We start from the raw sequence: 18503 nt of genomic DNA, 5'->3' as shown, positions 1-18503 counted from the left end.
GAAAGAGAAAATTGACAGCAGCACATGTTCCCATTGACTGTGGAGTCTTCTTAATAATACAACATTATCCTTATTTGCCCTCTTCACTCAAATCAAAGCCATGGACATTTATGCATGAGTGACATCAACCCGGCAATTAAGTTGGCCATTTAAATGAGAGAGGGCCTTCCTCACCTCGCCTGTTTGTTTTTCCCCGGCTCTTTTCCCTTCTGCCGTTTGATGATAGGAGAGGGTGAGCTCGAATTAGGGCCATGGGTCTTCCTTTGAGTGTCAGCCTAAAATGATCAGAGTAAAGATAAGAGGGTCTAGCAGCCCTCAAATCAGTCAAAGTGCCAAAGTCGGCCTTTTTCTCCTCAATTACCGGGTCTGTGAAGCCAGAGAGTGGAAGGCGCAGAGCCTGCTGCATTACTAAAGAGACAATCTATTTCCCCTTTGACCAGAGGGAGAGAAATCATTATGGCATGATTAGTAGCTTCGGCAGTGGGCGAGCATGGAGGTTCTACAGGAGATTCCTATTAATTGCCTTAGACCAAGGCATGAGCGGGATTGTTTTAGCGTTGATTTGTGGACCTGTATGACTAGCTGTCGGAGATAAAAGCCAATGTCAGGTCTTAGTTATACTGGCAGACTTGAGGCGCAGACAGAGGCTTGATGTCAAAATGAGCTTCCTCCTCTGGCTGGAGAAGACTTTCTCTATGCCTGTCCATGTCTTCCTCTTTGTCTTTCTTCACACTTCATAGTTTCCCTTATACGCCTCCCTCCATCCCTCTACCCCTCCCACCCTCCTCAGATGGACCACACTCACCCCCCCTCTCCCTCTCTCCCCTCCAACTGATAGCTGCCTGGGCCGATTATTTCATCCAGTGCGGTCCACTGAGAGCCTCCTCTCCCGGCTTTGGAAGAGCTTTAATTAGCCATGTTAATATCCCCTTCATTGGCCTTAATATCACTCAACACCTTCCTCCATCTCAGCGGCCACCAGGGTCCCCCTGTCCTGTCAGAACAGCTGATTATTGAGAAGGATAGCTTTAATCAAACCTAATTGCAGTTCATTCTTTCTCTCTATCCCCCTTTGCCCTCCATTGCCAACATCTAATGGCAGCGACGACTTGATATCCCATTAAAAAACAATTAAACAACCTCCTTTTGTCTCCGTGCGTGCCAAAACACCAGCACAAACTTCTGTAGATATTTAAGAAGTAAAAGAGAGAGAGGGGCCTTGTCTTAATTGCTCTCGTTTCCACCAAGGACCAATTTGCACTGTGCTCATGGAGAATCTTAACCAACTCAAATGTAATGGATGCTATAGCGCTGCCACTGCTGCGGACTATGAAAATTAAGCTTATCTTTTTAGCAGAGAAATTGTGCTTAATTGCCTTCATAACAGTAAACATAAAGGAGCTACTTTATGATAGCGTGGGCACTTCATTTCTTGCGTTTATTGTTTCTTAACTTTTGTTTTTGCTGTTAGGAACAGTATGTAAAAACAAGTGAGTCCCCAAGTAAAGGAGACAAGAGCAACTCTCAAAGTAATGTCTTTCTTTTATGAAGTCAATGCATTGCACAGGAAATGTATTCTATCCGAGCTCTGACATAAATTGTCTGCCCGTGCGTGATACATGCACACACACACACACAGTGCAAAGCGCGCGCGCACACACACACACACACAGTGCAAAGCGTGCGCGCACACACCCACACACACACTGCACTGTGCACGGCGCACACATGGCCTTACCCAATCGCTATGAGAGGCGACAGACAAATAAAAGTCGTATTTCAGGTCTGCTTTCCGCAGATGTCTGCTGCTCTACATTATGACTCTTTGGGGAAATAAAAACAGGGTCAGGGAATTAGAGTACATAATGGTCATTTTGATGATCAGCCAACAGATGCAACCCGAAAACACAGTGAACACAATCAAGTGAAATGCACTAATGACAAGTCAGGTTTTTTATGGGCGCGCCACACACCGACAGGCAATCAGCATTCTGGCATGGGTTAAAGCGTCTTTTATTGATGTCCAAGCCAAGCTCCTTGGATGTGGAGTGAAAATATTTTCTCACTTCTCCTCTCCCTCCTGGGCCCTCCGACGAGCACAAGGTATAGGAGTCTATCGAAGAGCGCTTCTAAATGACCAGTGCATGTGTTAATGTGGCCAGGGTTAGAAGGGTCATTTCAGACTCTGATTTATGGGCTGGCCAGGATCCCACTGGGCGAACCAGGAGACTTAAGTGTTGCGAAAGCGTCCACTCAGGCCACACAAGCCACTGTATTTAGCCCCAATGAAATGGCCCTGCAATCTATGGTGCAATCTATGGTAATCCAATGAGGCTCTGCGATTGTGTGAGCTAACTTAGTATTACAATGGAGAGCGCGGTGTTGCACATAGTAATGCCAGTGTGGAGTGATGAAAAATAAATATCACTGCATGATATTTATAATGAACAGGGGAAAGCAAGGCCGCAATCAGTCCCGAGTCTGCGGGGAGAATTTGCTAGAACAACAAGTCAATTTCATTGTTTATTCAGTGCAGTTGTGGCTGTAGATGTCAGACAATAGCCAGCGTGTGAGGCCATTTTTGTTATTGGTCGTCTTTTGATTCTCCACATCTTAAAAAACAGGTTTGTACAAAGGTTTATCGATAGGTTTTTGGGAAACACTTTTGGTGTAAGCACAGAGGAGATTGGATGCACAAACCAAGCGGGCCCAGATCTTCCTTAGACCTGACATTTGCTCAGCAACGATTAGCCAGGTTGTAATTTGTGGCATAATTGCCTCACCCACCCACAAGTGCATGGGTGTGTGCACGCCTTATATGTGTGTGGCGTAGAGAGGTCCCAAGGGTGCCCGCCTAATTGCCTGACAGGACTATAAGTTTTGTGGCGCGCTCTCACCTTGTTAGGTCCTTTATCCCTGATGCTCTTCAAACAAGACCTGGTCACAGGTGGGCCTCATTTGCCTCCCTATTGAACAGGAGAACTTTAATTGCACAGGGGGTGTCCTGGGATTAAAGAGGTGGGAGGAATATCAAGTGACTTCCTGGATGTTAGTGGCAGATGGGTGTCGGGGAAGACCTGTGAACTCAGGTGAGGAGAGCCAAAGATGAGATTTGGGAGACACCCTTACAAGAAAAACCTTTCACAACTCCAGACTGCATTATTTATAAATTCAGATTAAAACACTAGTGTAGTTGTACTTCTTTTAGGATTCTAGAAAATATAATAATTTTTCTTGTCTTTCTTTTTTATAATAGTGGTTTGAGGAGTTTGCAATATCAAGATAATTTGTTTAACTTTTGAATTTAATGTGGGAAACTCGCAGGATCCTTTTTTATCCTTTTCACCACACAGCAAGGTTCATGCCCTCTAGTGAAAAGCTAGACAACCCTTTTATAAATAAGAGCTCATAATATTTCTAGGTCTGTAGAACTATTGCTTTTAGTTGCCTATACAGTACATCACTTCTTCAAATCTGAAATTTGATACATTGGAGAATGTTTGGTTAAGACCATTTTATTGCAGTTTTTCAAAAAGTTTGGAAACATTCTTTACTTTATCCTGGCTTGTCCGTACATCATTGCTCTGTACAGCTCTCACTCTACTCGTATGAATGGCTCAATGAATGAAATCAAGATGTTTTAAAGCTGTGTTTCATATATATTCACCTGATTGATTATCCCATGTTTTGTTCTGTGCTCTGCTTTCCAGATTCTTCCTAAAGTTCTTCCTCAAGTGTAATCAGAACTGTCTGAAGAATGCAGGGAATCCTCGGGACATGCGCAGATTCCAGGTGACTCCACAACCACTTCTCACTTAACGTCCGCTACATTTCACTTTGTCACTTTGTCTGTTTTTGGTCCATCACACCAACTCCGCGCCGGGCCACATCTGAATACAATTCTATTACTGGCACGAATACGAGTGGAGACAAGAGAAAGAGAGAAAGGGAAGGGGGATTTGGTGTCCCGTGTGCTCCGGACAGAATATTTATAAGAGAATACCAGCTGACACAAATAAGGATATAGGATTTAAGGTTGTCATCAATTGTGTGCATGACAGTTTTCCGAGTCGCGGCGCAGAGGGGAGGACGAGCCGACCACATGTAACAACAGTGTTAACTCAGGGATCTGTCTGCCAGCGGAAACCCATATGCACAAGCACGCAGGAGCTAGCATAGTGCACATGCACAGATGCAGACACATACTTATATTTACTTTCTCCGTATGTCTTCCCCCATTCTCTCATCCGCACATGCATGCACTTAAACTGACACATGTGCCGCTCCCACCACTGAGAGACATCTGAAAGCCATCACTGTTGTGGTCGGACAAAACGAAAGATTTACACTAAAGGAACATGACTGTTGAAGGGCCACAAAGCAATTTTATTTTCCTCGGCCTTGGTCCCAGCCCTACTCACCACTCCTTAACGTCAGTATTTTTTTCAGATTTTTATTTTAAAAGTCCATTGATTTGCTAAAAAAAATACAGTTCCGAGTGATTGTCTTGGTAAAATTCTAGAGATTTATTGCCAACATTTTTCGAATCTGCCTTTGTTTACATTTCCATTTTGGGGCAGTGTGGGCGGACATTGCCAGTAAAACAAAAGATTTCTCAGTATTATGAACCACCTTTTTCTGACGATGACCAGAGAAGCAAACTTAGACAAAACAAAAACACTGTATTGGAAAAAAATATGATGAAAAAAGTACATTTTATGCTGGCGATCCGCTACCTGCTTTACTGCTTGAGGTGTTATTGTTTTGCCTTAAATGTCCCCCAGTATGGCATTAAACCTTTTTTTCTTTTTTTTGCATCAATTCAATTACAAGTGTTTTATTGCTCATAGAATATGCTCAGAAACATGCTTTTACTGAGTTGGCTCATCTCTTCAGATCTGACCTATAACTTGGCCTGATGGTGTCACCTGCTTGTCTACATGAAGATAAATAGGTTTAATGCCATACTGTGGAAAAGCAATAACATCTCCATGGAGACTAGAAGAAAAGTTACATAGTGAACCTTTAAGATGCCAAAGATGCTTCTAATATTTATTTTTTGGTAATAATCCGTTACTTCAAATGAAAAAAGCATAATACTTTTGGTCAAATGAAAATAAATAAATAAAAAACACACACGCACAAAAATGTGACCCCACCACTTTCACACCACTTTTCTCACACCCACCTTAACCAATCCATTTCTCCAAGCACCCATCCATCCCACCCAGACAAACAGGAGCGCACTAGGTCAAGGTGAAGCTACCAGAGTTTAGCTCCATTTGTCCTATTGGGCTAACAACAAACTCCGGGAAGGCGTCCGTCACCAGCGCGCACTCTCCCCTGACAGCCACACCAGGCGACTGCAGGCAGCATGCTCCAGGTGAAGACGTGGGACATGAAACAGAGCAGACAGGGTGTCCCGTCCCCATGTCACCTCCTTCAGACCTCCCCTACCTCCTCCTCTCTCCCCTCAGGCAGAATCTGGACTGATGCCTGACAGCCACCAAGGGCCCTCACCTCTTACTTACTCCACTGTGCCAAAAAGAAAGTGTTTTTTTTTTCCTTTTTTTTTGAGGCTGCGACGTGACCATTAATCTCAAACACAACACGGTTTTACATGTATTGTTAACTTTTAATGATGGCTCTGTCCTCGGTCCAACAGTTAGGATGTCATTTTTTTCCCCAGATAGATTTCCCAGATGCTCTGGTATAGGTGTTCCTCTGGCCCGACTTGTGTATTCTGCATGCCTTCCACTCCACTTATTACCCCCAAAAACCAGCTGGAGGCCAGAGAGGGCCCAATCCATCATCCTCGGCTTGGCCCAGCTCTGAACCTGCTCACAAGAATGGAGCTCTTTCACTTCCCCTTCTCTGCGTCCACCGCCCCCCCTCCTGACCCCCACCCTTCCTAAAACCAACCAAAAAAAGAAAAAATCGCCCCCTAAATTCCAGTGCTACACCGAGGTCACTTACCGGCGAAGCAAACCTGAGAGGGGCTCTGTGTTTCCGGCTTCCAAACACTTTGGCCATTCACATGGGCCGCACTGTTTGGAGATGTAGTGGCCAAAAAACAACAACAAAAATAAGCATTATGAAATATGGAGTGTGGCTTGGAATCCGATCCTAGTAAAATGTTTGCTGAGTGATGGGATGGCGCACGGTTCACTTGCTAATGACTCCAGTAATATTTTAAAAGGGAGGCCTTCCTTCCTCAAATAGATGGACAAGCTGATCAATAATCGTGATCCTGTCCTATATGACAGTTGGTGGAGTGAGCAAACGGAAATGGTATTTTAGTGATTGAAAAGTCAATTAGCTGTACACAAATGCAAGACACTAAAAAGCAAAAACAAAATGGCTGAGAAGCAGGGCAACTGTAATGTGATATGTCCAAAGAGAGCAAAATAAAAATCAATAGTCCACAGCCATGCACCTGGTATAGCAGGCTCTGTGAAACATTCATGTATCGACTGGCGCCTCTGGAACATGCAGTGTGCTGTGGGCCTGTTAAACTGGCCTTCATTATAGTTTTTCTCTTATTTGAACTCTTTCCTCTCTGCGTCCTGTAGGTGGTCGTATCGACGACTGTCAATGTGGACGGCCACGTCCTGGCTGTCTCTGACAACATGTTTGTACACAACAACTCCAAGCATGGGCGAAGGGCTCGCAGACTCGACCCTTCAGAAGGTACGCCTCCTTATCTGGAGAATGGTAGGCACATTTTACATCTTATTATTTGCTACGCTCCTTTTCCCTCTAGTTTTCTTTTAGACACTTTTCCATTCCACATCTCACGCACCTAGTCACTTGTAGTCTTAGTTCGGTTACTCCATCACCTCCATTATTAACTTTTAGTTGCTTCTGCCTCCCTCATACCTGTTCTTGAATTACCACTGGAAATAGCATGCATTACTCAGTATATTTATCATTTTGATTACACTAATGAAGATAATACTCAGACTTATCTATAATTTACAAATGCTCTACTATTTCCAGTTTTCTATTACTAAGCGCACATGCATTCGTCCTAAAAGTCAATGTGAAACATGATCAAATTGCTTAAGAATTTGGCTGTGAGGTCAATTTCCTGTCATTGGGTTCTGCAGATTTAAGCTGTGAGAGAGCTGAAACAGGGAAGGAGAAAGAGAGAAAGGGGGAGGGAGGGTGTGTGTTTGAGTAGGTGGGGGGCGCTCTATGAGAAAAACAGAACTTACTGTTTTTCTTCCAACTGATTCCATATGATAGACTGATTGCCTGCTCAGCCAAAAAGAGAGAGGAGAAGGACCACCAAACCATGGGAAATACAAAAGTAAAATGCACTAAACATAACCTTGTGACCCCCATGGCCTCCCCTCGCAGATGGGAGCACATGCAGCTGAAACACTGTAAGGAGAAACTGCACTGAACAGACTGGCTCCAATTGTGTAAATTGCTTATCTTCAGATTTCAAGAGCCAATTATGTCTGGGCAAACAGTTTATATACACCACTGAGTAAAACAAGCTTCTCTACACATTAATGGGCATTAATGGTTCTATCACCAAAAGCAAATGTAATGTTTAATACAACAACATCTAATAAAAAAAGGACTAGACAATTAATATATCTCAGTGCACCCCAGTCCTAGTGGGGGAAAGAGCTAATCTATTTGTTTTTGTCTTTATTAATGACTCCTCTACTGGAGAACAAAATCAAATAATTAAAGTCCTGCCCGGAGCACCAAAGTCATTATGTTCGCTGACGTTCTGTTTGTGTGTTTCACGTTTATGACACGATAGGTGTGGATCGCCTAGCAACCAGTTTCTTAATGAGGAGAGCAATTAAAGAGGTTGAGCCCTCGCCTCCATGTTCCCTCGCTCCCCAGGGACCGCCTGCGTTGTGTGTGCTGCCGTGTGCGCCTGTGTTCTTCACAGGTTACACCAGCCCATCCTTTTCTTCCCCTGCACTCTTGAAAGCGCCCGAGTGATGCCCCGTAAAGTGCACAGACGCTATTGTCAAGCGCCCAGTTGAACACGTCTGTGTCTTAAATACAGCTCCTCTCTTCTGGCTGAGCGCGAGCAGGCTCCGCAAACTCATTTAACATGCATCAACAGCGCTTTGTCGGGAGTCACCTTTAACAAACAGAGATGTGACACGGGAGAGAGGGAGAAGCACTCGTAAAATGTAATTCTAAGCGCGTCCTCCATCGCGGTCTGACAAGTCGCGGGCAGACAGACAGCATGCTTTAAATTAGCAACACATTCTTAGCCGGGAGTTCACTGGGCGAGGAGCACCCGATATGCCGGTGGCTCAGTGACTGACTGGGAGGCATCTCTGCTCACACTACAGCTGCCTCATATTGATCAAGAGGTGCTGCCCCCTATTGGTCCACGCAAGACACAACCCTCTGGATGACAGGTTGTGACATTTTTTGTTGACTTGTGTGCACTGTCACAACAAGCATATTATTAACCATATTATGCATTCAGACATGTGCATGCTTTGTGCTGCCTTGTGATGCTCTGTCACTCAAAACTGTATAGACGTGGACTCAAAGGTGAATAAACACACTTACAAACAGTCCACTCTTTCACAGTGATCACGCACACACACACATGCACGCGCATCAGCTCAGTTCACCATTATAGAGCCCCAGACAATATAGGAGACTCAGCACAGAGCCTGCAGCGCCTGCCTCATTTGCATGCCAAGTGGCTGTAATGCTGTTAGGGTTTATGCAATAAAGACAAGTGAATCCAGACTGCTGGGCCTAAGAGGAAGAAAGAGAGGGAGGACGAGGAGAGGAGGGAAGGAGAAAGGGAAGGAGAGAGCGGCAGGAAGAGTGAGAGAGTCAAAGGGAACAGATGGCCCAGGGAGAGGTAAAAGGTATAATCCCATCAGCTGCACTATCAACCGACCATCTGGACATCCCACAGCACAATTACAACACATTTCAGCAGGCAGAACAAAGGACGGCTTCGCGGGGCCACAGCAGACCTGTTTGAGTGTCACAATAGTGAGTGGGCCTCCTCTGCTCAGATCCTGGATCAGTTCTGACGTCCTCCTCAGCCGGCCCTAACTAGAGGCCAATACAGTAGGACACTTCACAGATTGGTTGTCTGCGAGCATTTCACATCATAGGCACTTTAAAAATGTAAGCTGACAAAAAGAACAGATTAACATCTTCATGCATGTGTGCAAGTGTGAAGACAGGATCCAGTTAAGTGAAAGTGAAACTAGTGAATTTGTGAAAAGTTAGCGAGGACTTAGCGGTGCAGCACTCAGCATCCTGGCCCTTCCTCTCCTCCTGATGCCTATCATGTGCTGAAGGGGCATTGTGCGTGTCTGTCATCAGATCGCCTGCGCTGACTGTGTAATCCACTTTGCCACGGTCCCCATTCAGCACATGCTCCCCTCTCTGTCTGTGCATTGAGACATATGCAAATGTTCAGGCAGAAGGCTGGACGGCTTAGGGCCCGAGTCGCTGCCTCTCCATGGGTGCTTGTGTGTGGGTGGGTGGGAGGTGCTGTTTTGTATGCCTGTCGGAGGATCCAGGCTACAGCTGCCCCCCAACCGCCACCGCTCGGCCCTCTCCTTACCTCCTCCTCCTGCCGGCTGCCCCCTCCCTCTCCGTCTCATCCCCAAAGTCAATTTGTTTACAGTAATTTTGAAGGGTGAATTATTTGCTGTAATCGTCCGCACTGATGAAGGTCAGGCCCTTAGAGGGGGCCCAGCATGCCCATAGAGGCTTGGTCCTCTTTCAGACGCTCCGCTTCGCAATTAAGGAAAGCAAATGTCACTCCTCCAGGCCTCACAAATGAAAATCTGTACGAGGTGATTAGCATGAAGTCAACAGCGCCTGTTAAAGTCAGATTCCCTGTAGTACCCGTGTGTATGTGTTCACTTTATGGGCAGGGAGCGAGAGCAAACATGACCCGAGCAGACCCAACAGCAAGGCAAACAAAGGGAGATGTCTTGTCTGAGGTGATCCATACAACAATGGCCGACTGCGATTTACTTACTGGATGAAAGGGATAATGGAGGTTCTGAACTGAGCACCCCCAAAAATAGGAACTTGCTGGAATAGTCGCCCGCATTTTGAGCAGCGCAGAAACATGCACAATTCATAGCATATTCACAGATATTGATGGAAATAGATGAAATTTGATATTGCTACTTTATGGCGAGCTGTCATGCTATTTCTGTTGTAAACACAGTGTTGTGGCAAACACCATATTAAGGTAATGCATCAAGTGACAGTGAATGTGAGGCAGCAGATCACTCAAATTAGATTATAATAACAAGCCGCGCTGTTGATGAATGACAGCGCTACGTAGCACAAGTCATGCCAGATGAAAAGCATTGTAATAAACAATATGAAATGGATTGAATCGATCACAAAAAGCAAAGAAAAAAATCTGGCCGTGAATAATTCATGAGTGCATTTCACGTTATGAAATCTGATACTTGTGCGTTCTTGCTCTGTCCTGTATATGCAGAACAAAGGTAATGGAATCACATGAAGCAGCCAAAGCTTGTCATTTCCACTTTAACGGCTCGCGTTCTTGACTCATTTAAGATGTGTTCAACTTTGAAATTTTTGCACTGTACGCTGTGCCGGGTGCATGCTTAATCAATTCTGATAGCTACATTTGCCCTGACACACAATTTGCTCTATCAAATCATTTTCCTTGCGAGCCCAGCATTTAGCCTTTGTGAAGTGGACCATTTGAAGGCTCTGCTTAACTACACCACTCCACTGCGCTGATAAATGATTTTGATTCTCACGCCTTAAAGGACAAATCCATCATTTTTCTCTCTTCCTAGGGGCAATTTTCATGATATGTCTCTGTGAGGGAGAAGACATTGAGGGGTTGAGAGTATAGGGAGGTGCCAGTGTACTAGAGTAGACATAGAAGCAGGGCCCGCTGTTGAAATTTTGGTGCTGAATTCGCTCTTCTCTTTGTCTTGTATAAGCAGCCACCCCGTGCATCAAGGCCATCAGTCCCAGTGAGGGATGGACCACCGGAGGAGCCACAGTCATCATAATAGGGGACAACTTTTTCGACGGCCTACAAGTTGTCTTCGGTACCATGCTCGTATGGAGTGAGGTATGGGGCACTCTCGCTCAGACGGAATTATTGTCAAAATTCTAAACGGTATCAGTATGCAAAGGCCAAAAAGTTCTGAAAATGTGCACTGAAGAAAAATTACTACTTCTTTCAATAAAACTGTAAAAGTGTAACGACAAACTACACTTTTACACTACAAACACTTCAACTACTCACAACTACTACAGAACACTATTAAAGTCACAACAAAAACTTACTCAACTACAATTAGCAATACTATAAATTTATTGTGTTTATAAACATGACTTCTGACATCAACTTCTTTTTCGTCTAATAACATTCACTACTAGGGATGGGATGAGACACAATTCCGAGAGAATGAGACAAGATGGGATTTTGACATAATTCATATTAAATAAATTTGCAGCCACACATTTTTTATTTACTTTAAAAAAAATTGCTGTCCTTGTAGAACTGCTTTTTGGAACTACAGCTTCTCAACAGATGCAACTCAACAGCGAATCACTTTTTTTTGCAAAATATAGACACATGGAAAAGAACTCCTGAGATCCTTTTCCTAATGTGGCAATCTCATGGCAATTTTATCTCACGAGATTTTGAGATTCTGTCCCTTCTCATCTCACTAGTAATTTTAAAGTGCACAATGCTATAAACCATTACTACTGTAACACTCAGTCCTACTAATTTTACTTCTAACCACTTGTTGTAATTACACTTCAGAATGCCAACAGTTTGGCCATTAAAAGTATGCTTTACAAAATGTATACATCCAAGTACACCTCTTAAGTATCTAGTTACTTTCCTCTGCTGTCAGTACTGGCTAGGGCCAATTACACACTCCACTTAACATCTTGTTTTTAAGAAAGAGCTCATTATTTCTCCTCCTTTTCTAGCTGATAACTCCCCATGCCATCCGGGTGCAGACTCCTCCTCGACACATCCCCGGCGTGGTGGAAGTCACGCTGTCCTACAAGTCCAAGCAGTTCTGCAAAGGTGCCCCCGGGAGATTCGTCTACACTGGTAAGCCCCCTAGCCCCCGTTGCCGTTCTCTTCCACCCCTCCCCTCTTCCTCTCCTCCTCCTCTTCCACCTTTCCTCTGTCTGGATGCAGCTTTCAGGGCGCTAATAATGAACTAACCAGAGACCCGCGCGGCGAATGTTAAATGTGTGAGATGTGCTGCTAGGTGTTTTGCCGGAGTATAGCTCCTACAAGTGCGATCCGATCCCCCCCTGACCCGCCGTCATACAAGGTCGCTGCCAAGCCCTGTTAAACTCAAGCTGTCAGCATAAGTCATTGTGCCAATTCTCTTTATCTACCCCGTTGTGAGACAGATAACACTTTCAGCTAATTTCCCCCATTTTGTCAAACGTGTGTAAATGTGGTGGCTTTAACATCAATCAGATGAGGGGAGAGTGAGGGGAAGAGAGTGGAGGAGATTTTCTTCAAGAAGTCGAATATAAAGTTAACATAAAAAATATATATATTTAAAGAGATGACAACATGGGGCTGAATTTAATTAATAACTATTCAACAAGTTTAAAATGTTAGGAATTAAATATTTGTAACTTATATGTGGGTGTTCTGGCGGCATCCAGTGGGGATTTAGTTAATGACAATCTTCAATCTTTCTTTTTAAACTGCTGAACAGTTCATTTTAAAATTTTGAAAAAACTATTGTCATTGAATATCCTCAGAAAATCAGAATTCAAAATTCTATATATAAATATAAATAAAGTTAACGAATTGTGCACTCCAGCATCACTCAGTCTGTCCTCTACAGTCACCTGTGAAAAATGTATTTTTTAGTTATCTGCTACTAGGGATCAGATAAAATCCTACGTGGTAAAAGTGCAACAAAAAAGGGTTCACTTTGCTGGGTTACACCTCTTGAGAAGCTGCTGTTCTAAAGGCAAGACTACTGAATTGTACAATTAATTTATGGTAAATTATGTCAAAATTGTGTCTTGTCTCGTTCTCATAAACCCAAATCTCATGTCTCGTCTTGTGAAAATTGTCCCACCCCTATTTACTTCAAAAACGTTAATTGAAAAAAAAAAAAATGAAAAAGGGCCTTTCAAACAGCCAACTTTTACCTTAGGCCACAAACTTCTATCCCATGGTAATGTATTGCCCCATCTACCACCACGATAGATTTTTTTTTATAAGAAAGAATTTCAAATGCACCTACTTATTGAGACAACTGTTGTTGTGATTTTGGGCGTTACAAAAATAAATGAATTGAATTGAACTTATTGCTAAGGAATTTTTTTAGAAGCTCAAATTGACTGTGGTTTGGTCAGATGATGCCTGTGAGAAAATATGTGTAACTCTCTGAGACGGAAGTGCTGGTCTTATCTGTCATCACTGGTGAGGAGACGCGAGTTGCGAAGGTCACGGCCTGTCTGACCTGGAAGCCTCTGTCTGTTCTACCTCTGATGGGCAGAATCAAACCAGGGTGCAACTAACTCGCCCTCACCCCCCACCCACCAGCACCCAGCTCAGCCCTGGCCTTGAGCACGGCAGAATTGCAAAGTGGGTGCCCCCCCTCCTCAAAATGCCTAACCAGACCCCTCCGTCCTGGGGCAGCTGTTTCTCATCAACCCCCCCCTCTCTCCCTCTATCGCTCCATAGCTCCCCAAACCTTGAGCGCACCCCCCAGTTGCCCGTCCCCTCCGCTCTCCTCCATGCGTGCAGTCTGGCCCTGCTCTCCTGCGTTTAACCTCCCTAGCAGGAGTGGAGCAGAGGCCAACGAGGCAGCGGGATAATGAAACAGGAGCGCGAGTGTGGCTCTAAGTATGTGTCTGTTTGTGCAGAGAGAGAGCCCTGAGAAGGTGAGGTATAAGTTAAGACATTAATGGCTTCTATAGCACCCTGGTGGAAGTGCCAGGTCCCACAAGAACAGACCCCATTAGTCACAGAGGCTAAGCGGATTGGGACGATTACCATCAGGTTTTACTAGGGAAACGTGTCCCCTTCTCTATCTTTGTTGATTTTCCCCCCTATTCTTCCTCTCTGTCTTCCCCTGGTTCCTACTCACTTCCAGTTAGTATAAAGATACAATTACCCCTAGAGGCAACGCTGGTACAATTGATTAGTGCGCTGAATTAAAAGAGAAAGTCACCAATAGACAGGTCCGACTGTCTGCTCTGCTATTCCCACTGTGGCTCACCCTGATTGTATGAGGGTTGATGCTTGAGAGAATGAAACTGTTAAAGAGAGCATAACGCTAGAATTAGGTATCACTGTTTCCATATGTACTGTAATTGCTACAAGGAAGGATGTTAGCTACTTGTGTCGAACATTAGAATGTGAATGGGCTGAGAACAAGAGGCTGGATCATGTATTTAAGAGTGAAACAGCTCGTTTCAAAGCACAGCGCCTCTTCTGTGTTAGAGCACTTGAATAAATAGGACTGCAGGAGCAAATAGATTTGAAATGACCTGAGTTACAATAGCAAATCAGTAGAGCTGAAAAGGGCAATGTAGTGACACAGTGCTGTATAAAGGACACAATGTCCCGGTGTCATATTTGAAAGCAACATGTGCATATCAAAGGTCTGCTTATCAAAGCATGTGCTTCAAGCGTGACTCAAGAGCCCTGCTTGAGAGGCCTGCACGCCGCTTTTTTCATGTTGACTCTTCTTGCACCACCAGCCTAATTGTGCAGATTTAACTCGCTCAATTTAAGAAATTATCACAAATTACTGTGAGTCAACATAGGAGAGACCTGCAGTGGGCCTGGAACAGCAATGGGACACGTCCTCAGTGAAGCGAGTGCTCTGGACGGGCTCCAACACTCACAAAGCATTCTAAAGAGAGAGCCGTGTAGTGCTGTCCAATAATCCTGTGGCCATTGACTATTCAAAGTATAAAACACTAATGACACAAACAGATTTAGGCATAAAAGTTTAGTGACTGCTCCATGGAGCTTATATGTGCACTTTAATTGGTACATTTGAACTGAATGACATGTGGCTATTTGAGCTTTTTACAGTCTATACCTTTTTCTTTTCACACCAAATGTTGTCCCTGGGAGCCTGCTGCATGTCCTCTGTCTAATCCATGTATTGGTTATCCATTGGTCAGGACAAGACTGGTAGAGCTAACTGTCAGCAAGGTTGTAGAAAATCAAAAGGAGAAAGTCCAAGCTGTGCCTGAGTCAATACTTTATTATACTTTACACTTTATTAAGAGCTATTCTCTGGAACAATTTTCAGCCTCATTTACAGTGTTGTAACCTATTTTTTACATCGTTTCAGTAGTGTGTGAACGAGTAAATCATAAATAAAAACTTTGAGTAAACAATTTATCCATTTTAAGTTCCTAATTGCATCAGAGCTTTTGGTTTTCTATCTTTGCCAAGTTTCCACAAGCACTCCCCTCCGGGGGCAGCGATGCAGGCCCTTGGTAATATGGTTCTGCAAGCAGTCCTAACACACTCAGCCACTATTTATCCTAATCAGTGACATCCATATAACCAGGATTGCTTAAAATGAACCCCTTCCGCGCCCCAGAAAACGCACATTTAGCGGGACCCCATTTGTCATGGGTAAATTGAGGGTCAGTAAACTTCGCCTGTATCCTCCAGTGGGGATCCGGGACATGCATCATAACGTTAGAGAGAATGATTGGCGAAGGCGAGCTGTCACACATTTGTCAGGGGGAAGGGAACATTATTTGCTAATTTCCCAAGCTGGGCACTGACAGGGTGCTTCGTCTTCAGACCTTTGGTGACCAGCAGGGCTTCCCAGCTATTAGTACAAGTCAAGTGTTTTTTCTTCTTTTTCTCCCCTCACTGTAAAGCGGCAGTAATAAGAGGCACGCTCGACCCTCCACAGCACACTGGTGAAGGATTTTGGACAGAGCTGATGCCCCATAGTGTGAGCAGCTCTTGCCAGGCCTTTAGTTGAGGCCAGACAGCCTTGAGGGCTGATGGATCACAAACTTTCCTTGTCAAGGTGACGCTATCGACTCCACTGCACCAAAATCTGACAAAATGGGTATGAGGCAGTCATTCATCAACATAAGGACAAAAGGGTCATGTGTGCTTCACTCAATACTGCTGGAGATCAAGAAATGTCAGCCTGTAAGGGATGGGACTAGAGCATGTGGGCAGAGCAAACCTTTGTTTACTTAGAACTGAAACAAATCATTTTAGAGCACTACACCGCACATATAAGGCGTGATATCCAATCCTCAAATCCAAATTTAAACACACTTCCTGCTTCACTCTTGGAAATAGGGAGACAACATTATGTACTTTAGATTTAGAGTCTCCTCCAGCTAAAATTAAGCAAACAAACAGAGTGCTTTTTATCGGCACAGATCAGATAGGGCCTTTTGCTGTACAGCCTGTGAATGGGCCTATCCTTAGGTCTCCTCTCCACCCTACCGTCCACTCACTTTGAAGTCCCAGACTCACAAGCTGATCAGATGGAGAGCTTCCTTTTCATTTCCTGTCCTGCAGGGCTGGGCTATGCGTACCAGTTGTTGGTCAGTGATGGGGTGGGGCCTCAAGCCAAGATATGCTATAATCAAAGGCATTCAGGGTGGTATGTAAACAGATATGCATGCAAGACACATTACATGTCCAAAATGGCACGGTTTCATTTGCCTTTCTTTCTTATCATTTCTTTCTATCCAAGTAAGCGGTTTCAAAAATGTCAGAGCCAGCGTGGAAGTGGATAGTAACCAGTTGGCATAACACTTTTAGCATGTGTCAGGCGGTGTTATCCGTGGCCGTACCCCCCTACACCTAGTACCTCACCTGTCTCATTACAACGCTGGTATTTAGCACTAGCTCGGCAGGAGTGAAGCAGACTCTGGTTGCCAAGTGAGATGGGCGCTGGGTTTTTGAAGGCCGCATGAGCCGGTGCAGGAAGGTCCTTGTGTCCAATTAGGGCTCTGACGTGACGCGCACTCCCCCGCTGTCAGCCGTGCTCGTCAGGTAGGCTTTGAGGAGCACTCGGTGGCATTATTCCACAGCGTGTTATCAGCAAGTGACCTGTGAAATCCAGCGCTGGGAAATTGATTGAAATAAGTACTCGCAGTCAAGCATGTATTTTTCCCATTACGCCATGAGTGAAATGCATTGTGGGTATCTTTTAAGAGGGAACAATATATTACAGTCTCGCAAGGGCAATATTGACAAAAGTCGTAGTAATGATAATCTAATCATATTTAAATGACTGAGCTGTAAAATTACGTAAAAAATAGTGGGATTATACAGAACTTTTGGCTTTTTTTTTTTTTTTTTACATACCTCCAAAACAAGAATTTTGTAATAATCCTATAGATGATATATCACCTGACTTGCAAGAGAGAAAAAATGACAGTATCCCTGTGTATTTTATTCATTTGTTTTGTTCATTGATTCCATTTTAATTGGGCCCTTCCTTTTGGTCCTGTAGTTTTGTTAGCGGTGTGTTTTGTAATGACTCCTAAAATGGATTGTCCTCAGTAAGTCACGGCATCAGTCCTGAGCCCTGACAAAGACAGACAGAGAGGGAGGAGAGGAGGAGGAGGACGGGGGGCTCTTCTTCTTCTTCTTGCCCCATTTTCAATGCGTTCCAAACCCGACGGGCTTTTCAAAGAGCTCCGCCCCTCACCACCTCCCCCCTCCCCCGCCGCCTTTTGATTGAAATTCATCGGCAAGTTTATTGAGAAATGAATGAGGGAGGCAGCGCGGTATTGACTTTGAGAGGAAAACACAACTCATCTTGAATGAGGGGGAAAACGCGGCCGTAATTTAGCCGCCATCGATCTGTGCCCCGTCCATGTATTGATCTTCATTTTACAATATTAATTTGCGCTTGCAATCAGCTGTGAAGGGAACCCATTTGATTTCTGTTGGCCGGTAATGTGTGAAAGTCCGCCGGCGTCCTTAGAGAAGTGGCACACATACTTTAGATGTCATCTAAGAGGATTGAACAGGTGTCTTTGGCCCTTTCTAATATACCAGCGAAATGAAGGCAGTGTGAAATTATGGATGTGCAATCTGTAACATTGCTCCCTTTTAACCGTGTTAATTACATTTTATCTGTTGCAGGAGCAATATCTGCTGGAGACTGTAACTGTCTAGGTTTTTTCATCTGTATTGGCTCAAAGTTCATGAAATTTCAATGAACATTGATCTGTCTCCATTGATTTATCTTAACTGCAGATCTTTGAAATTTTAATTTCCTGTTCATCTTGAGACTGCTGGAGATGGAATCACTCAGTGCTAACTGCTGCAGTGGATGGTGATGATATGGTCAGTGTTAAAACAGATGAGGTTTGCTCTGCGTGGGTTTGCTGTGAAAATCCCTATTTGACTTGGTTTGTTTTAAGATGGCCCTCTTATCTGCATGTGTGTATTCTCTCCACAGTGACTACATGTCTCTACTGTGAGGCAGCAGCATGACTTGTGAATCTCTCACCCTTTGTGTATT

At 44.2% G+C, this 18503-nt stretch overlaps 1 protein-coding gene across 9 annotated transcripts in view; it reads left to right on the top strand.

Moving 5' to 3' along the window:
• ebf3b (EBF transcription factor 3b) overlaps positions 1-18503 on the top strand; it is a 79089-nt gene that overhangs the window by 46929 nt on the left and 13657 nt on the right. For 3 of the 9 annotated variants that reach the window (XM_033979199.2, XM_033979196.2, XM_033979193.2), the window contains exons 7-10: positions 3711-3792; positions 6573-6714; positions 10959-11092; positions 11968-12094. In XM_033979199.2, the coding sequence (XP_033835090.1) occupies positions 3711-3792; positions 6573-6714; positions 10959-11092; positions 11968-12094 (485 nt within the window). The remainder of the gene's footprint in view (positions 1-3710; positions 3793-6572; positions 6715-10958; positions 11093-11967; positions 12095-18503) is intronic. The other 6 variants (XM_033979198.2, XM_033979195.2, XM_033979197.2 and 3 more) reach the window with 3 other exon arrangements.

This window comes from Periophthalmus magnuspinnatus, chromosome 15, assembly GCF_009829125.3.
Source record: "Periophthalmus magnuspinnatus isolate fPerMag1 chromosome 15, fPerMag1.2.pri, whole genome shotgun sequence".
Taxonomy (NCBI): Eukaryota; Metazoa; Chordata; class Actinopteri; order Gobiiformes; family Gobiidae; genus Periophthalmus; species Periophthalmus magnuspinnatus.
The sequence above is the reverse complement of the archived record's forward strand: the minus strand, read 5'-3'. Positions and strand labels throughout refer to the sequence as shown.